Source organism: Cyanistes caeruleus, chromosome 3 (genome assembly GCF_971803275.1).
Source record: "Cyanistes caeruleus chromosome 3, bCyaCae1.hap1.1, whole genome shotgun sequence".
Taxonomy (NCBI): domain Eukaryota; kingdom Metazoa; phylum Chordata; class Aves; order Passeriformes; family Paridae; genus Cyanistes; species Cyanistes caeruleus.
In genome coordinates this window covers 70,067,384-70,092,465 of record NC_141703.1, presented here as the reverse complement: position 1 = coordinate 70,092,465, position 25,082 = coordinate 70,067,384, and the positions used below count along the sequence as shown (strand labels likewise).

The window sequence follows — 25,082 nt, the reverse complement described above, 5'->3', positions numbered from 1 at the left end:
TAAAGACCTTTTATGGCTTATGAAAAATCAGTGACTATTTCAAGGACTTGGTAACTAAAGAGAATATTGTATGATTAGTTTCCAGATGGTTAATGTTTTCTGTAATTCAGGGACAAACCCTGGTCCAAAATCCTTTGAGTAATGGGCGCTGGACCCACTGAGTGCTTGGTTCTTCAGAATACAGAGATTCATTGTGTTGAAGAGTTACTAGTTAATGGTTATAATAGTGTACAATAATAGTGTGTTACTGGAACAGCTAATCTGAGTTCGTAGAAGGCAAACAATTCCTACAAACAGCTGAGCTGGCTGCTGCTTTCTAATACAGTGATGAAGGTCAAAATGGCAGCTTTAAATAGTGAAGAAATGCTTGGTTTAATGTTGAACCAAAGAAAGTATCAAACTATATACCTTAATACTTTTTAACAAAGTCAAACTTGCAGACTACACACAGACATGTTACTGATCTTCCAAATCAGAGCCCTGGGAGAAGGAAGTAGCAGCCGTAGTGTTAAATGCTGATGCAATGCCTTTGCTTTCAGAGAGAAGTAAAATTTTGGCACTCAAACGAAAGAGAACTTTTCTGTAAAGGACAGTTTATGTAACTTTTGTGCCACATAAATCTCCTGTTAATGCATTAGAACCCTAAAGAGGTTTAAATGGCGAAAGCCTCTCAGCTTATCTTTGATCTTACCTGGAGTCACAGTGTTCTTCCAGATACTGTGATATTATTGCCCAAAGGGTGGCAAGACAGAGAAGAGGTCACAAGAAGTCTGTCACACCACATACTCTATATCCTGAGTTATGCACAGCTCACTGTTCATTCATTTTACCAAGCAACTTTCCAATTTTAAATGAAAAACTTCCTGCTCACTCCAGTTCCCTCTGTCAAGCTTTTTTTCTTCCCAGAACCATTTTACTGAAAGATGTGTCATGTGAGCCGGGCCAGCAGAACTCCTCCCTGCTACAGGACCCGCATAGCTCTAGTGGAAGGTATACAGCTCCCCTTAGTTCAGCCTGGAAATGAGACAACAGATAATGACAGAGAGGTGAAACATCCCAACTTGAGGCTGGGAAATCAGGAAAACAAGCAGAATGAATTTATAGCAAAGAATGTTTGCTAAAAATTCCACCTCATTTGTGTATAGGTTCAGCACTGCCTGCAATCCCTTTCTACCACATGGTTGTGATAGACAGAGCCTGCAGAGCTGGGACAAGCCAAGCCTGAGGCTGGCCAGAGGAGGCCAGTGTGCTGCTGGATGATGTTCAGAGCCACTAATTAATTAAATTCCATATGGAGTTAAACAATGGGACTTTGGGAACATTTTGACAAATGTGTTGGACTAACCTGTATTGGTTAGTCTCATCATTCAGCTTGTGTGCTGTAAATCAGAGAAAAAGGAGATGTAGTTACCACCAGGGTGATCCAATATAACATATTCATACATAATATAACATAATCCTTACAGAGCTGATTGCTGTATGATAAAAATCTCTCTTCATGAATATTAAGCAAATACCCATATTGATGCCACCATCAATTCAATCCTCTGAAATCCTCCCTGGGAAAGTGTTAGGTGTTAGCATGTTGATTTGATCACATCTAAATCAGACAGACAAGACTGCCTGATTAAAGAGGACAGAGGGAGGGATGCTTAAGGGCACAAAAGGATGCAAGTGGCATGTTTCTTCCAGAGTTAGATGTGCCTGTCTGTCACCTCTGTCCCTGAACCCAAAGTGCCTGTCTAAGGAAACTGTCCCACCCCTCCTCTCTGATCACAGAGAGACCCCACGCCCAGTAGGAAGGACACATTCCCGTCTTGGTGTGATGATAGTGAGACCTGAGGAAATCCATGCAGTGGTCTGTATTTCCTAACCTCAGGATCAGTAACAGCAGTGGAACCACCACAGTATGATCCACAATCACATGGATAATCTGGCCAGTTTCCTTGGGAAGCAGATGAATATTGCACTGCAGAACCTCAGTAACTGCCAGAAGCTCACTAAGGCAAAGGACTACTTTTCCCCAGCTGTAAATAAGGATTTTCAAGCTGCCGTTTTCTGTCTGGTTCTCAGAGAGGAGATGTTGCCAGGAAATATTTTTTATCAGAAGTGCTGTTGTCATCAATGCAGCAGTAAAAGACACCATTTCTTGCTGCTGAGACCAGTTTTGTAAAGACCAGTGGGGTTTTTACTAGTCTGATTAGAATTTGCTGGCCTTATACAAAACTTGAACTTGAAAAGAGTACAGCTCAGGAAATATCTCTACTGCATTTTATGGCCATATTGGGAGTTAAAGGATGTGTGCAATATGTGTTTTCTCAAGTGTTCACCCCCAAGCACTTGGAGGTGCCTGTCCCTGCTGCAGGGGTTGCTGAAGTTCTTCTAAAGCAGCAGGTAGATCGCTCTGATTTACAGTATGGCATATTAAGATAAATTGATACATATTTCCTTAATGCCCCAAGTTGTGATATGACTCACAAGAGCTCTTATCAAAAGTAAAAAATGAAGCTGTCATCAGTCCAGACTCCTTCAGTTCCTGTTAATGTCATACAACAATTGCTTCTGAAAAAAGTTATGCTAACTTCAAAAAGGAGAGGGGGGGATGGACACAATTTAATGCTTAGATTGTATAAACATCACACCAGAGTGCTCTCTTTAGAGGAACTCAGGGTCTCACTCATCCCTGCATCATCTCACTCATTTCTCGCATGTCTTCTGTCAATTCTGAACTAAAGCAGAAAGCACTTTAGGCCAGGACCATGTCTTTTTATATTTCGTAAAGCACTTAGTATGCTTTTAATTGCACTAAGACAATGGATACTCCATAAAGAGGAATGAATTACCACTGCTGTGGAAGAAGATTTCTACATGCTATCCTAAGTTTGCAACTGCTCATTTTGTAACATTAGTAGTGAGAAGGCCTTCACATATTGTTAAATAAGACACAAAGTGGCTTAGTGAGTTATAATACCCCACCATTACTATGACTATCAAGAGCTAAACATCTGCACTGGAGCAGAAACTGAATTCTATGGGTAAAACATACAGCTACTCTATCATTTCATAATGTATTCTCATCAAATCAGTGCTTCACATAAAGTTTATTCTTTTTGGTCAGAATCCAAAACTTCTACTAGACAAATCCCAAACTTCCTCCATACATATGCCTCTTTGTTTTGGTGCTGTGCCATCATATTTTGCAGTTTCCATGGAGCTCTGAGCAACCCTTCTTTGTGTTCAACAAGAACCTTGCAATTCCCACTTGAAATTTACTGAGTTTCTAGTCATCATCTCCACTGACAAATTTCAGTTCACATTTGTTCTTTCTCTCCTTTTTCTTACCGAGATTTATCTTACAAGACCTCCTTTCCTAATACATCATCAGGCCAGTAAAGGATGACTAAAAGTAGTGTTGGTGTTAACTAGTAATACAGACATCTTGAGTGTAATATTTGAAATAGTGCATGTCCATCTTTATGTGTATTGGGAACACAAATGTGGTCAAGCAGAGATGTGACTTGACAGTTTTGACACTGGGTTCCTGTATGGCTGCATTTAGGCTGTGGTTCCATGACGGTGTATCTAAGTACCACCAACAGTATAAAATGGATTTGATCAGAGTTTAGAAGGTGACTGCAGTTCAGACAGATTAAATGCACTACACAAGAGAGAGTTTAAGCTCTGTAATGGTTTCATCCTTCTATGGAGGCTTTATGATGGCTGTGGGAGGCAGATGTTCCTTGATCTAAGCATAAGAATGGAAATGAACAGACAGATTGTACCTGATTTGGCTTAAAACCTGACAGTACAAAATAAATCCATCAGTGGTTTTGAAAAATTTGAATGAGCTTTGAGTGAGTTTATGTTAAATCAAACCTTGGCTTCAGATGGCCATGGCATTTCTGATGAAACATGAGGGTCCCTGAAGGCAGATTTACCACACTGCCAAACCATGACATTTAAAATACTGTCACATGCCCTCTTCCAGTTCTACCTCTGTCAAATTAGGTTATGAGGTCGACTAATGTTCAGGCCTTTCCCAGCATATCTCCTTGCCAAGGGATATGGGCAAGAAACTCCAAAGCAAAATTTTGGATTGTCCCTGAACTGATTGATCATCATCTCTGCCTAGAGCACAGCTCTGAGAGACAAGTGTTATCGTACTGGGAGGACTTTGTACCCTGTAAGTGCAGTTCAGCACAGTATAACACCACTGACTCCTGCCAATGGAGCTAAAAGGACTCAGGCCAGTTATATCTGCCAAAGGCTCAGAAGTATTCAGGTACATCTGATAGTTGCAAGAAAATAGGAGGATTTAAGGCCAAAGAAGAATCCTGACAGCTTCAGCTGAAATCCTCAGGTATGGGGCATAAGCTGTGACAGAGATATAGCAATTTGTGTTCTGTGATCTTTCCAGATCAAGTCATCCTGTGAAAGGAGTAGCACAACACAGTAACTGACTTCCTTCCTTTCTCTTTCTATTCTAAAAGCTTAACCAATAAAAGATTTTTGGCCCAGGATATGGTAAGCACTGGAGAAGGAATATTTTTTATACCCATTGGTTTCTTTCAAATTATATTTAAATGATTTTTTTCCATTTCAAGTAAATAAACATAGACATTGATTTCAGTATGCAGTCAGGCAACTCTTAGGATTTTTGCCATCAAACACTTATTGATGGAGAAATGAGCACAGAGGAAATATTTCCCAGAAACTGCTTATGAAATTAAACAGTGCTTGAATGAAGAAGTCAAGGAATTTCAAATCAAATCAAATCAAATCAAATCAAATCAAATCAGGTAGTTGAAAGCAGAGGTGGTACAATTGAAAACAGTATAGGCAAAAAATATCCAATGATTTGCCACAAATAGTTTGCCCAGATCTATGCTGTACGGTCTTGTAAGTGAGGAGACATTTCCTTATGGGAATTACACCACAGTTTAACACCTTGTACCTTATCCTGTCCCTCTCTCCCTTCTATGTCTCTCATTTCAGTTGTCATTCTAGCTGCTGTTGGGAAAAAGAAGCTGAGAAGTGGCTGCCATAACAAGCCGTTTGAATAAGAAGTGTCCAGAAGAGAATGAAAGTAAGTGGTAATCAGCAGCCCACACCAATTATAAAAGAACTAGAGTGGTACAGCTCAGAATAAAACCAAATAAATGACTAGAAACTGCCTTTAGTAAGGCGGTTGTCTTCCAGGACTTTCCATGTCTTCAGTACAAAGGGTCAGCATACACGGGCAGAGCTGACCCAGAGCAGTTTCAATTTTATCATGACTCCCTGAATGTTGTTCATTTGCTCCATTGCAAATAATGGTCCCTTTTTGTCACCACAAGAACAATAACAGTGATACCAAAATGCTTCTCATGCCATTCAGTGCAAGTCACTACAGAGAATTTGTTCTGACTTCTGCTTAGTTCTTGTGTCCCGAATGCAGCAATATTTCCATGGTTTCCGTGGTTATCCTCCTTGTTCCGAGTTGCACAACTACTTTGTTTACAGCTTATTTCTTCTAGCTGGAAACAAATGAATCCGAAGAGGCACCCCGGCCCTTTCTCATTCACTGAAGCCCTGGCGAGGGTCGCAGGGAAAGCGATGTTTGCTACCATCTGCTGGTGAACTAGAGCTGGCAACCAAAGGAGCATCACAGACTTGATTTTATGCATTACTCGAATCCTTAACAAGAACCTGCTGATCCATTTGAGTAATATTCATGTAAGGGTTTGGGAGCGAGCTAAAGAAATACTGATATTTTTGTTCAGGAGCAAAAGCTAGCAAAGGAGGATGTGCTATAAATAATGTAAAATAGAGGGAGAAAGGGATTTAAGAACTCTAAAGATGTGCAAATCTATGCTAGCAAGAACTTTGAGGAGACATGTGGAGCTATAGAATTCCCAGAACTATAATGAAAAGAGGAAAAATCTTTATCATCATGGCTCAAGGTAATAAAGCTCTGAGACTGTTGCTGGAAATAATAGTAACTCACCACTTCAAAAAGTACTTGCTTCTATGGCAGTAGCTCCCAAATTAGGCATCATAATTCCAAAGGTGGTTGTGTTACTGTGAAGTAGTGTTCAGCCTTACTGAGACAATTATTTGGGGTGATAGATTGTTACAGGACTCTGAATATTGTATAGAGGGAAGGGACTTTGTTAAACTCCTTTGAGGTGCATCCAAAAGTGACAAATATACAGATGTGAGTCTTCAGGGAAAATAAAGAGCCATGTCACACATGCTTGTGAACCTTGAACAAAGTTCACAGAAGCTGATATACAGATATCTAATGTACATATTGGAATGCTCTTTAAAATGAAAGTAAAAACAAAAAAAATCTTTTAAAATTAAAACTGAGAGCAGTAGGTTTCTGAATTTATTTTTTTTTTCAGGGAAGTTAGACTTGGAAGTGTTTAGCAGCTCTATATGTGACAGTTAGAAACAGTGGTTACTGTTCAAGGAGAAATGTACTGTTCTATAAGCTGAAAACAAGGCCCAAATAAAGAAGGAGCTGAAATTCTTCCCCAAAAGTTCTGAGCCTCCTCATCTCTCGCTCCTCCACAGCTTTAATAGGACCTGAGAAGCAAACCAGCTCCTTGGACCAATGCAAGACCTTACAGTGAATTCAACCCCAAATAATCCATTACAATATGTGCCACATTCATTCTGTCCTCCTGTTGCACTGCTCTTTCAGGTGCCATCAGGTGCCATGAGGATGACATTTGACACCACCTTACTGTCCTTCTGCTCCTGGTCTGGTTCTTTGTTTTCATGCACTAAATCCATAGATCGGCCTGTTTCTGTTTGTTCTGTATTTAATGTGGTGGTTTTTGATGCTGGGTATATATTTAGGAACTATGACAACGAAGTAATAACAGACGGTTCAGTAATGTGCACTTACTCTTGCTGAACAGAGCAGACAACTGCAGCTCGATGCAAGTCTAACTGAGGTTTCCAAAGCAGCAACAGGGGAGGTTAATCTGAGCCAGAAAAGCTGTGTGCTGCTGCACACTTCCCACGCCTCCCACCCTACCTCCCCACCAGTCCTTTTCGTGCTGACGCACTGTGTACAACTTGCTGCAGAGAGAAAATGAGCACTAAGCCCCCGATTTTTCTGGTTTCCTTATCACAGATATTGCCCACTTTGTAAGATTTGAACATTGTTCCCACATCCTTAGGGAGGGGTTTACATCATTATTTCTTAATAGCCTTCCAGGCAATAGGTCCCTGCCCCAATGGCCGTAACTGCCAGGGAGACAGGGCCATTGTGCGGCTTTCCAAAGTTGGCAACAATGCACGTTCGGGTCGGGCTCCAACTGACTGCAAAGCTGCCCCCAGCTCATTTATCTGTCTATGTCAGGGAGATAAAGTGCAGCATCATTTGGCAAGAAAGCCCCGAGTTAGGTTGATCCCCATCAAGTGAATTTCCTGGCCTTGAATAGAAAGCCATAAACCAGCAGTTTTTGCTGCTTTCTCCCATACAGTTCAGACAGGATTCAACAAAGCCAAACCAGTAGCAGTAGGAGAAAATCAATAGGGCTCAAGTATAGCTAAGCCTCCATGAGCAAATACACTCTGTAACTAAATCTGCTGGTAGCCTGTGAATTTGAATTGCATTAATCTAAGCAGCATGTTGTCTGTTCACGGGTTAGGAAATGAGTGGTAGGAGCTCGTAGGTGTATCAATAGCTGCATGATCTTTTTACTTGCTCTTAAAGCCAGATATAGGACACAAAAGCATGACACAAGACTCTCCAAATGTTAGCAGCAACTGATTGAAAATGCAACAGTAATTCAAGTGAGCAAAACCTGAAAAGCCCTTTGAAGAAGGATTCTGGCCAAGCTGATACCGGCTGCAGTCTGATTTTTGTAACCCACACACATCTCAGATTACTCAGCCCTTTGCTCTGCTGGCCAGCTACACACCTGTCAACAGATGGAGAAGTACCAGCAGCCTGTTCTCTAAGGAGCAGGGAAATGAGCGGAGGCAGACTGACACAGAGAGGTGAGAAAGAGAAGCCCAGTCCCCTCCATCGGGGTTTGTAATAAAGATGCTCACAGTTTATAGTAGTGATTCTTTTTGCTTTGGCTTTCAGGCACTGGTGCCTGTGTGAACAACCATGTTCAACTCTGAGCCTTTTGCCCTTGCCAACTTGAGCCCTTTTCAGCTGTCACTTCCCTCTAGTTGTCCTGTGTCCACACCCTCCCCCGCTTCTAATTAAACCAGTTTTTCAAAACAATGCATTGAAAAAGCAGTGGCGTTTATGCTCCACAGACTGAAATGTCTGAAGCAGGACTACTGTCCTTTTTTCATTACAATATCATAGAAATAAATATTTTACAGATAATTTAAACAGGGTGAAATGATTTACACCAATATTTCCAAGCAGTAATTAATTTCTAAGGGAAACAAACACTGCCACTGCACAGCATAGGGTAGAAAGGTAACAATTTGGATCAGAACTTGCTCTGTTCCTCTCAGCCCCAAGACACCTTCTACAGAGCTGCTGCAGCATCTTTGTCCCACAACACCATGCAAGACTCATCTACTGGTCATGCTGTGCTATGTGGAAAAGCAGAACATGTCAGCATTATCTGTGGACTAGATCATTTACTCTTGAAGGAAAAGACTTAGCAGTCTGAAAGCAGACATCTCCATCCTCCCTCCTCCAGAAGAGATGTGACCTCTTTCAACTTTAAAGGATTTAAATTAACTTGCAATACCAGCGCTGTTCTGGCTGACACAAGGACATAAGCAAAGTAAGGCTGTGGGGAAACAGTCTTTCATTAGCCTCCTACTGTCAAAATGGAAGACTTGTGCACCTGAAACCACGTCTGATTTTTTCCAGCTGTAATAGCTGACCAATAAAACATACTTACTCCCTCCACAAAGCTTTCCCTAAATGACTTTGAATTACTTATGTAAACTCTACTGCAAAGCTATCTCTTCTGCTAGCTTGGCATCCCATCTTGTTTTTTTTTCATGTAATTGTGCCCACTTTCTTACCTATTTTTTATTTAGTTCATCAACAAATATACTAAATTTTACATAGTGATACGGTACTACAGGGGGTTTTTTAGCTTTTAAGTGTTTATTTATGTTTGCATATTGCAGATATAAAATACTTTAAATTACTCAAATAAGAGAAGAGCTGGAGAAATAAAAAGGTGTCCTAGGTGCACATTTCCATACTTGCCAGTTTCTTCTAGGGGCATTTACTACAATGCACTCATGTCTAACATAAATGATCACTGAAATGCAAAGCACAGATGGGTTATATTTGTATCCCTGTTCCAAGAGTCCATGAGCCAGGTAAGATCCAAGATCCTTTTCCATTTTAATTCCCTCTTTAAAGTGCCCTGCAATCTAAAGGCAGAGAATTCTAAGTCCTGATATAAAGGAAGAAAAATCTTTAGCACACAATTAGCAAGCATAAGTAAAGCTATTTTATGTTGTGTTGAAATAATCTTTTCATTGCTAGCTGATAAATACATATTTGGGAAACAAAGTTTTCCTAATAGACAGGGAAACTGGAGCAATATTACCATAAACCCTCCCCCAAAGAGAAAGGACATGGTTAAATTCATTTCATATGAATTTTATTCCGAATACACTTTGTCCTGGTTGACAGGTTTTTATTTAGTGCATGGTGCTACATATAGCACAGGTCTGGCTGGGGCTACACTGTACCAGCCCCTTTAAAGACCTTCTAATAATAACTGTTGGGGAGTGTCGACCTCACAAGTCAGGAGAAAAGACAGGCCCAAGACAGAGCAAATGATTTAGCAAAGATATATGACAACTACTTACACCACATAATGAATCATGGACAGCTAAAGCCAAATCAATTACACTGGCACTGTACCTAGATATTCATTATTGTCTCACATCTGAAAGGTGAACAGACAGAAGTGAGGTTAGTAACTGCTCTGTAAGTAACAAATTATAGAAGGAAGCTTTTAAAGCAAAACATCAGAAGATAGTATCTGTTGTCTCAGCTGCATTCCAGTGAAAGCACACACTCACAGAAGAGAAAGCAAAGGCAACAAACCTGTTCCCATCTCATCCTGACTACACCAGTCTCTTCAAGACAAGGTGGGAACATTTGTCTCAAGGAAGTGAAGATGTGAACTGAATTGATGGATGGGAGAAGGAGCTGATGTTTAAACCATTTCTGACTTCTGCCAAATTTTATCACAACCCCAGCCCAAGTATTATCATGCATCTAAGGGTTATTTTTCTTTTAGTTCCTTATTACAGAGGTGCATTGTGCTCTAATTTATCATACCATGGTACACATTTCACAAATCCTTGGACCCCCTAAATTATCTAGGAAGCTTGAAAGAAAGCTCTCCTCAGTGTCCTTTCCTTACAGAAATTGGTAGCTTATGTTTATATATCTCTCTAGATTTGCTGTTAATACAATTAAGTGGCATTTCCAGACCAGAGTAAGGAGAATGCCTGTGAATTTGGCTGTTTTAAAAGTTAAATGAGAACAGCTTTCAAATGCAACAAGTAAGTTGTTCTCTAGAACCAGATCCACTTAGTCTAATCCCAACCAGTTGTGCATTATTGCTCCCCTTAAAACATCTCAAATATGGCCCAAGGTTGGGAAAAATGTTTAGCAACATATTTGATGGTGCCATCAACGTTTTTACTTTATGCATATCTGAGCTTACCTTCCATGTGGCGGAGGGGCCGGCTGCCAAGGTGAAGGTTACTTTCTCTGTCACTACATTGAAGGTGACACGAAACATGGTTTATATTCCAGTGGACTCAGACCCAGGGCAGAAATCTTCAGCGACGGTCACACTGCTCACTTGTGTGCATGCTGCGGGCTTCTGTCACACTGCACTATACATTCAGCTACCCCATAACGTTATGATCGAAGCTGAAGCCTGAAACAGCTGTAAGGGTCCAGCTTTTCCCAGCAGCCTTGCTCCTGTGTGTCAGGACTAATCAGATTAGCAGGTCTTACTTGTCTGAGTTGGGACTAACAGGTTAGCAGAACAGTTTGAGTGGGGGAAGGGAGCAGAAAATAAATCAAATTAGGGCATTTACTAAGCAGCTGAGATTTCCTTCCTGCTCGCCTTTGTCTCTTTACAGGACTCACACAGAGCCAGGACAATGCACCACAAAAATGAAGCTTTGTTTTAGAGTAGCTCTTTGTATAGGAGAATTTCTCTAACTTTGCCTTGATTTGATTCGTTTGTGATTGCCTGCAATCACCAAGAGGAGAGCTCTCCCAGAGTGGCCTGGATGTTGTGCAGATAAACAAGTCTCAGACAGAAAAGGCATGTATTGTGCTATTTTCATCCCACACAACTCACCAAGGCAAGACACTGGCTGTGCCAGGAGATCAGTCACACACTCTGTTCTGCACAGTGCTAGATAACAAGATTCACAGATGGTCTAATCGGAAGACTAGGTCAAAAGGGTGAAAGGGAGGGGACAGGACAGGACAGAAAAGGTATGACCTCAGGATCCTCAGCCTGCTTCAGAGTACTTTTTCCATGTCCCAGGACAGATTTATCCTCATGGAAAGGAAAATTCAAAAGAAGAAAGAAAAAAGAGAAACTATATATGATAGCCACAATTAACAGTGTTTGACTGCATGCATAGACTGTGCTACAGGATGTGGAAGATGCTACACAAGGGAGACACGTTCCTCATGGGCACAGCAGATGTAGTCATCTCCCACTGACACCATTACATCATAGCACCAGCATGTAAAGAACTGACTTAGTCTGGGTAACTTGTCTCTTATCTACATTTATATTTTCAAAAATACTTCTCTAGTTCATTAGCCACCTAATTTTCTCCCCTGCCAATAGAGAAACACATGTGTGATCAACTTCCTTAAACTGCCTCTGAAACAGCTTCTTTCTCAGGATTACTTGAAGGAGGGAGTGTACATAGTGACATTTCAGAGCACTGATGTGACTTGAGATTATTATTGAGAATGTCTACTGAGTGTTCAGACCGAGTTCAAAGATGCAATGACTTTCTCCTACTTGCTCAGTGAGTCTGGTCTGTGCCTCTAGACACACTGAAAGAGGAGGCTGTCAAAATGTTAAAATGTCCTGAATATGTTTCCTTCCACTAGTCAGTAACTGCCCCATGAGTAACAATTTTGCAATATTAGAAAGGGGCCAGTCTTTAAACCCGTCATTCTTGCCAACAGATACCTACTCATACAAAAGTTGCACTGACATTGGACAGATTAGACTCACCAGGGTAGTTATAAGTATATTGACAATCTGACTGGGTAAAAATTAATTTATTCCAGTAATCGAAGTCTTGTGGCCAGAAGAAGCCAAGCACCATGCAAGAGCCAAGGAATGCTCCAAACCTGTAGATGACAGCATATGGCTGGATTCCATACTTTAGTATGTACATTAGTGTGCCTGCACTGGCAAAAATTAAGTCCACACTGTTTAGAGGGTACAGAAGCTACATCACAAAACCATTATTTGAAGTCCTAACAAAGCAACCCCAAAGCTCAAATCTCAGTACCAGGATCCTTTCCAAGAAGTTCAACAAACCAAACAGCCAGTGTCCATTTATCCTCAGCCTGAATAAGACAGAAAAGTAGAATTTCTTAAAGATATACGTAGGCATACATTTTTAAAGGACAGAACAATATATGCTGTGACTTCAGCCGGGTTTAACTGGACAGACAGAAGTAATCTGCTTCCTGTGATTAGGCCGTAAGGGAGCTTTGCTATTTTCATTTAGATAAAATAAGATTAATCTCCCTGTAAATAATATACTGATAGTAAAATATCTATGTATTTCTTAAGAGACTCATGCACAGTGAAAGGTGTTTTTTTCCACAACTGACTTCTTACTGTCTGCTTTCATTTACTTGTCTGTTTAGGTTCTTTTAGGACTATTCAAACACCAGTTGATGTAGGAGAGGCAAAACAACATGAGTTATCTTCTTGCTCTAATTTAGTAAAAGCTATTTTTCTTTTCTTTAAGGTGTAGGTCCATGGATAATCTAATGAAGAAAGTTTTCTTTGTACAAAGAAATAGAGTTTCCAAGACTGGAAACTGTTTTCTGTGTGCTAATGATGCTGTTTTCCTGTGAGGTATGGTTGTTGCAGAAAGTCAGGCTAAGGTTGAGGTCCTCTGGTAGTTTGTGCCACAATGACAGAGAGCTCTGGGGATGAAAATCCATAGCATGATGACATGTTTTTTTGGCTGATATGGTCTTAGTGCCCACTGTGATGCTGAGCACACATTGGTGTTTTTTTCTGATTTTAATCAAAGCAACAGCCCCATAATTCCAGAAAATTGTCAATAGTCAGGGTATAACGTCATTACGGATCCATAGCTGCATCTAACTAATTCCCACTTCCCAAGAAAAAGAACACAGGGCATGTTGGACAGTTTTTTGAAAGAAGAAATCTCTGTGAGATGTTGTTACAAAGAAAAAGCAAAAGTATAAATTTATAAAGAGTTTTTGACACATAACCCATTGCTTATAGTACCTGTTCTTTGTAATAATTTTCCAACCATCTTTTCCTAGATCTCAGTCACACAGATTAAATCTCAAACAGGAACCACCTTCAATTTCCACCTTTGCACAGTAAAATATCTAGCCCAAGATCATCACCTCTGAAAAAGGCCACTGGAATTGTCATGGTACAAAAAACACAGAACAAGCCCAACATATGAAACTCCAAAATATTTATGTCCAGTCAATAAACCTTTTCTTCCTTTTCACACCACTATCCTTCAGTTTCTCCCTGCTCCTTACTCTCCCATTACTTCATTATATATATTCTTTTCATGTCTAGTCACCATTTGCACTATAGGCTTCCTAAAGCAATATTTGAGTTATTGTACATACATGCCCACAATTATGCTTGAGAACTAGCAGAGTGTCATGAGAACAAGCACATTATAAAGTAGGAAAGTCAATATAAAGAAAAGCCAATGCTGAGATCAGTCAGCCTGAACTACTGCCTGAAGATATTTAGAAAAATTATTCCTCAGATACATTTTCACTGTGTGTCAATCCAAAGACATGCATAATACACGTGTTTACAACAGCTACTCTTTTAATATGCTGGAAACACTGACTTAGCAAATTGTATAGCACCCTCAAGTTTGAAGCTTAATGACAAGTGCTATTTTATTAATTAAGAATTAATTAAACATGAATTTAAACACTCATTCAAAGCTACTCACACACACTCACATGCAGCACCTTCAAAGAATCATCACAATTTTTCAGGCTGCTATTGGGCAAAAAAAGGTGTAAATGGAAGACAGGCCAAAGCAAAATAATACTTTTCCTGTTGGTATAAGGGGTTTTGGTCAAATATAAAGGGCAAACTCATAGAAGGTAGGCTATAAATGTCATGCCTCATTTTATGAATCTGATCATGAGACACAGTAAATAATTACATATCTTCATATCACCTCAGAAAACACTTAACACATGGTCAATGAGTTTTGATTGCCAATCAGCATGGATAAGATTAACTTCAGGTTTAGTTTATCCTTATGGACATTCCTATTAGTTCTCAAGTGTTTTGCAGGTCTGTTAGCCTAACATCTCGAAGCTGTGACCTAGTGGAAAGCTGCAGGTTCCACACTCACTGAGGAAAAATGTGTGGGTAAGCCTGTCTCAATAGATTTCCCATCTCTTAAGATCTTAAACCCCATAAAATCAGTTTTGATTCTACAATTCAGTGAATCAGAAAAAGATGCAGATCCTAAATGAGAATCTGCTCCTTGACTTGACTTCCAAGGTAGACTGTGTGTCTGCTCTATTATTCTGCTGGGTTCCCTGATATACTAGGATTTCCTGCTTTGAAGGAAAGGCTTTTTGAATTCAATAGCTCCTTCTGGTGGTCTGAAAGAAAACGCTTCGTTACAGTCAACTCACAGTAATGCAGGATCAATGCACCATTCATTGAGTAAATCACATGTATCAGCAAGAGCTAGAAGCTATGCCATGAGTAAAACAAACACTGAAGTTATGACTGAAGAAATATGTCATGCCAAGTATATTCTCTGTTACAGTTATAAAAGAGACAAAGTTTCTAGGAAATTCTCCTTTCCTCCCATTCCACCACAATATTGCTGCAAATTTTCTTCCATATGGTAACTAAGGAAAAATGAAGAAAGATGATTGAATGCAAAGTGTCAGAAGTCACAATTCTGGGCTACTGGCTCAGCAAGTTTAAGAGAAATGTCTAATGAAGTATTTGGCAAGGCACATTTCAGAGCCAGTGGTTCTGATTTTGAACCAATGATCATCTTTAAAGGGAGGGATTTGATGAAAACCTTGCTTGAGCAACAGGAATGTGCATGTGGTCAGGCTCAAGGACAACACCTTCAAGAGGGAAAAATGCATTGCAAAGTCTCTGATCAACAGACTTTGAGATGCTCAAGAGTTTTTCGTTGTTTTCTTTTCCCCTTCAGAATGTCCAGTATTAAGATAGATACTGTTGTCTTCTAGGCTCATCTCTTAAAGTGTAACAGCCAGAGAGCATTTACAAGGAACACCTTCTATCCTGCCAGTTTCAGTAATGTTGTGTCATTCCCCAGCTGTACAAACAAAACATTGTCTTGGGTGTTAAAATCAGCAGTCCCAGCCTTGTGTCTAAATGATGCATTATTCTTAATTAGCAAAACACACTGGCAGGGTGCTACAATGTATTTCCTATCTGATGGTCCTTTTAAGACTTATCTGGTGAGACACTCATGGATGCTGTCAGAGAAAATCTTTCACATCCTATCTCCAGCAGGGTACTCTGGGTAACTCAACTGAGGTAGACCCATGTTGCCTTAAAGTCTGCTTAAGTGAAGCACCAAGCAGAGCTTCACGTTAAATCAACGTTATTCAAAAATATAACTGAGCTACAATCTGTCCACTCTTTCACCAAATTTTGTACTTGGCAAAAATCCAAGATTTCACGAAACAAATAAGACAGGTGTTTAAATGAACTTTAAAACCACAATACATATCTCTCTAATACAATTTCATGTAAAGTATTTATAATCCAGATTTTTTTTCAAAGCCAACACAGTATAAACTGAAGTGAAACCAATCTATATTTGCCCAAATATATACATGCATAGTAAAAAACAGTACTAAATGCAAAAAGAAAACACAAAAAAACAGAATCTAAGCAATAAAGTCAATATTTCTAATCTACATATCTTTCTAGTCAACAGCCCTCTTTGATGCCAATGTGAATTTTAGAAAATTACCTGACTGGTACCATCACTGAGTTACCAAAGGAAACCTGTGATTATTTTTTAGCTTGATATTTGTTCTAGACCCTACTCAGAATGCTGGGGGAAGATTGGTTTGGAGTCGACTGCTGATGCTCTACTACCAAGTGATTCAAACTCTTTCTGAATGCTTCAGCATTAGCTGTTATTCATTTCAAGGGTACTCCACATTATGCAATCAGCAGGAATGTTCCTGAACTGGAGCACTAGAAAGAAACAAATAGAGAATCCATCTCTGGGAGAGCCAGGGAATGGTTCTGTGCCAGGATGTATCTTCTTCCTTCCTCTATGGCACAAGAGGTTTGTGTCTCTGGGACACTGGAAGACATATGAGGGCGGCTTTGAAGGAAAAACCTTGCAGGCAGAGTGCCTTGTGCTTGTTAGTACTTACCTTTGTGAACACTGAAGAACTGTGCAGCGCTAAGTGAGAGCCAACTGAAAATGGAAGAGTTAGAGGAAGGTAAAAATGTGTCAGGATTCCATGTAAATAACTGCAGAGCGTTAGTTGAGGGATGAGCACGCCAAACTAGATTCTCTGTTTACTGTGCACATTTTCAATTGGCTCTTACCTAACTTTTAATTACAATGTGTATGAAAGTAGCACATGAAGCCCTGGGAACAATTAGGAACTCATCCCTCTGCATTAGAGACTGTACATCCACAGAGAAATATCTGTCTCCAGCAGCCTTCAGTAAATAAACACATAAAACCTAAACCAACCAGAATGCCAAAGGCCTGAGTCTGCAGTAACTGTAAGAACACAGAAACAGACACTGGAATTCAAACCAAAGGTCTGCCTAGACAGCCTTTATATTTTAAGGATAGCCTTTGCTGGGCATTTTGGAAAACATAAAGACATGGGCAAGTTTACTATATTTTTTTTCCCACATTACTCCAGCTTTCAGCAACCTTCACACAGGGACTTCCAAAGCCAAAGTGTCTTTGTACTCAGTATATTGGATGGACCTTTCTTCTGACTTTGTCTACTTTGTAAAGCCATCAACATTTGTGGGTGTTACAGTGTCTGTGTAATAACTAGTTCTATAATTGAATTGTGGGACTGTATAATAAAGTACTCAGTCTTGCTTATTTTCTTGTGGGTATACCTGGTAATTTCACTGGACACTGAATCACATTTGTCTATTCCACCTCCACATGACATTCATAATTCCATACATTACTGTCACACCCTCACTCTGTTCATTCATTTCCAGCCTAAAGAGAAAAATGTGTTGAGCTCATTTTTCTCATAGAGTGACTTCTCTATCCTAGTGCACATCAGAGTGCACTCCAGAGGTCTGGAGCTAAAGGGACATTCAGTAGGCCATTTCTTAGGTAAGGTGAGAGATTATTTGCTCTCTCCTGACTATCCCAAGCTATTCCAGCGGTGGCCAAGCCTGAGACCACTGGATTTTATTTTCCCCATTGAGACACCCTACTCCTTTTAATTTATCACTGAGAGATGTTTAATTGGCATCTGCCATAACCATTGTCTGATCCATCAGGTAATAAATCCAGATTATAGTTACCTCTCTATCATGAAAACTGACCATTTATTCATAACTCTGATTCCTCACTTACTATTTATATACTTTATAATACTTATTATTTAACCGCTTTGTTTTTTAAAGAGCATCTGTTAAGAGGAAAATATCAAGTGACTTTTGGAAAGGTATGTTTAACTAATCAAATAATTCTTTTTCATGCAGTTATCGACTCCAGTACCATGCTATATTTATGAAGTCTGATTTCCCACTATAAATCCACCACAGCACTTTTCTCCTTTACTGAATTTACTTGTCTGTCCACCAAAGGCACACCAGAGAGCAGGGGCAAAAAGAAAAATTCTGTTTAAGAAGATCGTACAAAACCAGTCATCTATATAAAAACCAAATGTGTATGACAATTCAAATGAGAGGGAACAAGTCATTCATTTACTGGGAAGCTGTTAAAGTGAGCTCAGTAACAACAGGCATCACAGACTAGGGTTTTGTCCTCCCTACCGCTCCTTTGTAGAGGAGCTAAAATGATCCACTTTGCAGCTTTGAGTTTCCCCCCCACTTCTTTCTGAAACCCTTTTAGAAATCAGGATTCTTTCCTGTACAGTGCCTTTCTGCTGTGGTGCTATGATGTTTAACTCAAGGCCAAGAGCTACAACAGACTGAGTAGGTCTCCTGTTCGTGCATATCCAAGAGAACACCCATGAGCTATGCTGTCATGTTGCTGAAGGGAGAGAGACCCACTGGGAAAAGAGGATTTGGTGAGGTGTAGATTTGTGCTTTTTGACAAAACTCCTTGCCTCTGGCCATAGAGGAAGTTTGTAGCAGCTATAGGAGGGCAACCCAGACACCTTCCACCACTCAGCTCAGTTCCTTGCCTGCAAGGCTTTATGCCTTCCTTCCACAGCATGTGCAAGAGGGAACCTGTGTGTCAAAACAGCTCTATTCTGAAACCAGACATCTTGTGTAATGTTCTTAGAAGGTTAATAATGCCACTAGCAGCTGAATTAAGTAAATGACAGTGTATATGTTAGAAAGATGACTGTGACCCTATGGAGAATTAATATGTCAAAGCACATTTATTTCATATCAGCTGAACTATAATCAACAGAAATGTTAACTCATATTTGAACAAATTATTTCTATTACTTTGGGAAAGGTTTTTATCTGCTTGCTCTAACATCACTTTTTCTACTATCAGTAGTAGAAAAGGGTTTCTGGAAACATTTTTCAGTCAAAAAAAAAAAATTAAGAATTCTAAATTTCTTCTAAAAAGAAAGAAACAACAAAAAATTATGTAGTTTCCTAAAACTTGATAACATTTTAAATGTATTACCAGACACTGGCCCCTGACATATGATTATGGTTTGTTCCAGCTCGAGGACTAAGTCTGGGGCTTACAATTGTTTATTACAATAGTGTTAAAGCAGGCCCTAGGCACACAAAGCTTGTATTCAGAATTACCAAAATTGTGCAGCTGAATGACTTGGGATTGTTAACTGACAAGTAGATAGGTAATGGACTAATGATCAAGATGTCTGCAGGCCATCGAAGAACTATTAGAAGTTTACACAAGATACCTTTAGTGCAGTTTATCTCATTCATTAAAGTGTAAGTACAATAAGGGTAGCAGACCAGTAAACATATTAGAGTTCAGGGGCATAGTTAGTACATTTATAAAAATGTACAACAAACATATGCGATCAGGTAAATGAAGATCTGCCGAAATATTTACAGAGAAGAAATCTGTCTCATGGTTGCCCAGATGTCCCTGGGACCAATTTGATCAGCAAAAGAAAGTTGTTGTTGTTAATTACAGGCTGAATAAAAGAACTTGAATGATTGCATCAATCCCCAAAGTACTACAAATTTTCAGACAGGGATACAAGTATAAATTATTCTGGTAGCAACTTATTGTCCATCCTTAGTGTAGAACCCATTTGCTGGAAATGATGAAGTGCCTGTAGTAGCTTGAACTACCCCCAAAACTACAAAGACTGGATGAAAATCCAGTCATTATAGTTTCAACTTTACTGTTCTCACTAGATAATCGATACCTGGAAGTGGAGGATTGAGGTGATTATCTGCAAGAGCTGCTGTGGCTTTTGGTCAAAGGTGTACACAGTGTCCTCTGTGTTAGCAACAGCTAGGAAATGTGTAGGTGGGACAGCATTTATTGCTGTGTAATAAGATAGTGACTGTTGTGGAAAAGTTCACTATCCAGATATTCACATAAACAGAGCAATGTGCAAACCATGTTAAATCTTATTTCTAATTTCTTACTAATTTCTCAGCCCAGTCCGACCCAAAGTTCTTCCATCCTGCTTCACCTTTCCCATGCTTCTCTTTGCTAATGTACACTGGAACATCTTTCCAGGCTTTATTTATACCCCCAGCTCGCCTTGTGTCCCCTCCTTCTCCCTGTTTTGATGTCTGCTTCTTCCAACTTCTCATTTTTCTTTCCAGCACACATTTTTCAGCATCAGCATGATGCTGGAAGGATCTCATCTTTACTTTTCTTATAAGCCAGAAGAACTCTCCACCAGCTCAATTCACTTTTTATCCTCATCAGAAACATTTCCTGTCTTGTGCCCCTTTCCATTCCTGCAGTGGTTGCATAACTACTCTTACTAGATACAAGAAGACAAGGTTTGACTTAAAGATGACATCCTAAATACAGCTGCTCCAAATACGCATACACGTGCTATTTTCATCCCCACTGTGCAGCTCAGCTGGCAGTGACAGTCTAACAAGGCAAAAACAAAAATACACTCTCAACATTAAAGATCCTTTGACTCTCTCTGCTGCTGTTACATTTGCTCTCACCAACTGTGCATAGCAGTCATCTCTAGATCTCTCTCCTATACTGTGTAATTCCACACACATCAGTACCTTTCCCAGCTCTCCAGGGCACAAAATCTTGCATGTGCCACTGCTGTGACAAAGTAAAATCACATGCTGGTACTTAGAAGTTTCAGGCAGGGCAAGACACAATGAAGACAAAGCTCATATGGCTTACAGTTTGGCCAAATTAGTTTTGGAAGACCTTACTCTGCAGTCTTACACAAAGGAAGTCACTGAGCTGGTGAAAGAATTCTTGCCACAGAACCTAACTCTGTGAAGACATTCCTGGTACAAGACAGTGAAACTATTTAGTACATGTGCTGTATGCAAGAGACATCCCCTTCTCCCCTCCATCAGCAGATGTTTTGTGCTGTTGTTTCCCAGAGCTTTTTTAAGTCATCATTACAGACATATGATGTCTGTTGTGCTACCAACCACTGTGTTCTTTGTCTTCATTACAAGAGGCAGGCTTAAGATAGAAATTTGGTAGAAAGGTTTATTATAATCCTACGGAGTCAGAGAGAGCAGAATTTCCAAACCTGCTTGAGCATTTCCCTGTATGATTTAAATCAGACTGCTTTATCATCTTCTTGGTTTTGTAATTCTTCAAAGACCATGGCAAGAATGCTGAGAACATTTTTGCAGTTTGCTCTGAATCAGGCCTGGAATTCTCCCTGCTGTTGCCCACTACTATAAGTTTCCCAAAAATTTCCACACCTATATTTCTTTGCAAAGGCAAACCAGCTACACTACAACTCTCCACTTGCCATCAGCTGGTAAGAATACCCTGTCTTTATGTCAATACACAGTTCTTAAAACCTCCTTGTCATGATAATAAAACAATATATTCAAGACCAACAAGTCAGCCTTAAAAACTTGCAAGCAAGGCAGTGAGTTTGGCTTGTGTACTGGTCTGTGAGAAAGCTGAGCTGCCTCAGCAAGAGCCAGCGCTGCAGCATCACAGCTCCTGCTGCTTCCACCTGCAGGACAGACAAAGAATCCTTCAGACACTCCTGTCACTGTAAAGACATGACATCCTGAGTTTCTTGAACCACGCTGTAAGACAGAAATACAAAGACCTCTACCGAGTGATTTCTGTGCCTGCTGGAAGCATTGAATACAGCACCACGTCTCTCAACTCATTTACTCTTCTATCAGACCATGTTTTCCCTTCTAGTGAACACCAAAAAAAATACTGCTTCAAATGCAACTCTCTGAACATATTTAATTTATCTAAAAGATGAACTTTATTTAACTTAAGAGTTATTACTTGCTTAGGAAACATCCCCCACACCTCTATATAAATATATTTATTAAACCCCTACAGCTTAAAAAGGAAATACTAGCTGCAGGATATTGAGGTGTTGTTTAGTTTGACAATATTTTTATATGAGAATTTATTGATTCAAAAATCCTGTAATCAGAAAGAGCCTAAAAACACTTGGATTGCCCCATATCTTCCCAGTAATTTAGATTGCTGTGTAATGCTGTAATTTTGCAGTGTGAGAAACACCATTTCAGTTTCTAACTGATCTGCATTGAATTAATTTTTAAAGTTGTTGAATTATGCTAACAAGATCACAATATCAAAAGACCTTCAGGGGCAAGTGGATAGAGTTGGGAGTTAGCTCTGTCATCCCTGTGAGATAAAAGATTTGTGCTTCCTCTTGAGTTACTCTAAGCAAGCAATACAAATCCTCAGAGCTCACATTAATGCAAGCCTGACTGACAACCTACCATTCAGAGCAACCATCTCAGATTTCTGCAATTAGCATGTGCTCTAAAATTTCTGACTCTGTAGGCTTGGTCTCTAATTTACATTTTCAAAAGGCTCCTAAGAATGAAGATGCCAAGACTGAGCAAATTCACTGCTCATGAGACACATTCTGCATATCTGCAAGTTCAGTAAAAGTGTGCTTCTGTTAAAATCAATAGGATAAGTATCACATGGGAAAAAAAGAATTACTCTTCTCACCAAGTCAGGAGTACTCAAGGCTTTCATGGAGAAACTCTGGAAAGAGACAAAAGAAACTAGTCAATGTACTGAAACAGGAACAGTGTATTAAATAATGCAGAAAGTTGCAGGCAGCACTTGCTAATCCCTGAAAATCTCTTCATGGCCTTAATAGCAGCTTTTTATATGGAAAACTGTATATTCAAAAGGTCTACATACAACTTAATCACAGAAAAAAGAGAAAGCAGAGCTATATTAGACATATCATCCCATCTGCTGCCAGTGACTGATTTTTCTCTTTGTCAAGGTTTGCTTTAGAAGGCCAAAGAAATCAGATTATTTGTTATTTATCTGGAGAGATTATTTCAAATTTTAAGAATGTTTTCCTGAAGAATAGGAGGCTTGAAAATCAATGCCTGAATAGGTCCCATATTGGAATGCTGAAGTCAGCACACAATGGGTAAAACAATATTGCTGAGATCAGTTACTGACAATTTCATAATGCATTAGACAAATGTCACACACTTGAAGTTTCAGAAACTACATCCTAGTTTGCCTGGATCTAAGATACAATTTGTGTTAGGTCAAGTTCACAACAAATAAAGATGCCAAATTATCTAGTCAATTTATAATAATATATCCATTCTGCAAGGTTAGTCAGGTCATCCATTCAACTATTCTAGACTATCCATTTTTGCAAGGTGACTTTGGGATTTTGGGTGTTTTTTGGAAAAAGAATGAAAAAATGACAAAAGGCCAATTTAAGTGGATTTTTGCAAAACAATGACATTACCTGTTCTCTTACTTCCAACTAAAAAAGCCATCAAGAATTAAACTATGTGTGAATGAATAACATTTGATGCTGTGTAGCTGCTCACTACACCAACATTTGCTTTGCTGTATCTGATAATAAATAAAAATGCTGGCATTTATTATTAGACTAGATGAATGCATTAACAGGATAGGATTTTCCCCATTCCGAAAATCATCTAAAATATTAATATTTATTGTTTTCTTCTTCCTCCTCTTCTTAGCAAAAAAGCAGAAGCAAGAAGCTCTGGTTAAAACACCTTCAAAACTGCACTGACATGCACAGCACCAGCAAGTTAAGGGGAGTGATTTTGGTCTAAGCCAGCTCCCACTTCCACCACACCAAGTGGAGGCAGCAGAGGAATAATGCCCAATAAGCACTGTGGATGAAGATCCAGGCTTGGGAAGGGGACTGGGGGGTTAGTTGCAGGAATGCAAGCTGAGTCTCACTGGTAGCCCTGCAGACAGGGAGTCTTGTCCCATTCCATTCACTGGTACAGATGTGCCATCAGACCGATAAACCCCAAGTTATGAGTAGCACCTCTCAGCTTTACACTTGTGCTAACTGAAGAACCACAGCAGGATTTTTAGCTCCAGGCTTTAACTCAGCACTATGCAAATTAACATTCATTTTTATCCCACATAGGGAAAATTAAGAAAATAACCCGAGAATATTGAATATATCTTGGAGCTTTAATGAAGAAAGCATGAATATCATCTGATACAGCTAAATATAGCTTCTGCAGTTCAGGGAAAGTCTCACTGAATGAATACAGTATAGGATCTTAGCTAGTCTGCCACTTTATTTTTGCAGTTTTAATAATTTTGACATTTACACCACATTTCTTTACCATTAAGGAATGGTAAACCTTAGACAAATCTTATGTCAAGTTTAGAAATATAAATATAGAATATCTCAATCAGAAATTATCATTTCACTGTAATTGCTGAATCTTCTTTAAGTTAAAGCTATCACACAGATCACTGAACGTTAAAACTGCTGAACAGTTTCTATTCTTTTGTATCACTATAATAATTTCTAGTAAAGGGACAATAGCAGAGCTGTTCCTCACCCCCTGTCTATGGCTCCCTGCCTGTGATCCAGCAGCTCAGCTTATCTGTACCAGTCACAGGCAGACTGGACTGTAACAGACACCAATAAACAATGAAACCAGCAAAGCCAAGGGAGGGCAGAAGGAGGAAGAGAGAAAGCCACTCATGACTGAATAATTAAGGCTAATTCACCACATGACAGACTTGATGCTCTCTGCACTGCAACCTCCCAGCTGCCATATCAGGTCTACAGTCAAACTGCTTTCTGGTGTTTAATCAAAAATAAAGCTACTGAAACAAGACTCAGAGAAAAAGTGCGGGCTCAGTAATTTCAGTTGGCATACACCATTTTTTTGAGCCAATGATGCTTTGTATTTGTAATGCAATCTCCTAGTGGTTTGCAATAGTCATAAGGAGATAAACAAGACTGTGTTTAAATGCAGCTCTGATTGACAAAGCTGAAAAAACTTAGGAACTCTCAAGCACATAAGCCCTTTTTCAGTTCTAAATCTCCAAGCAAAACTAAGAGTATGAATCATTGCACTGACTTTAGTGTAATTGAATTAGTCATTGAATCAAGGAAAAGGACAGTTGGGAGCAAGGGAGCTGAAGAGAATGTTAGCAGAAACATAGTGATAATATTTTATGCTCTGTGGGAACAGAAATCAGTG

At 39.5% G+C, this 25,082-nt stretch overlaps 1 protein-coding gene across 7 annotated transcripts in view; it reads right to left on the bottom strand.

Moving 5' to 3' along the window:
- The window catches only part of SPATA13 (spermatogenesis associated 13), a 178,207-nt gene that overhangs the window by 142,614 nt on the left and 10,511 nt on the right, over nt 1-25,082 (bottom strand). For 3 of the 7 annotated variants that reach the window (XM_023919311.2, XM_086881807.1, XM_086881811.1), the window contains one exon: nt 22,570-22,605. The exons of 2 other annotated variants lie outside the window; for them this stretch is intronic. In XM_023919311.2, coding sequence (XP_023775079.2) covers nt 22,570-22,596 — 27 coding nt within the window. In that variant the 5' untranslated portion in view covers nt 22,597-22,605. Of the gene's footprint in view, nt 1-691; nt 1,015-10,673; nt 11,208-22,569; nt 22,606-25,082 lie in introns of those variants that run through there. 2 more of the 7 variants (XM_086881808.1, XM_086881810.1) reach the window with 2 other exon arrangements.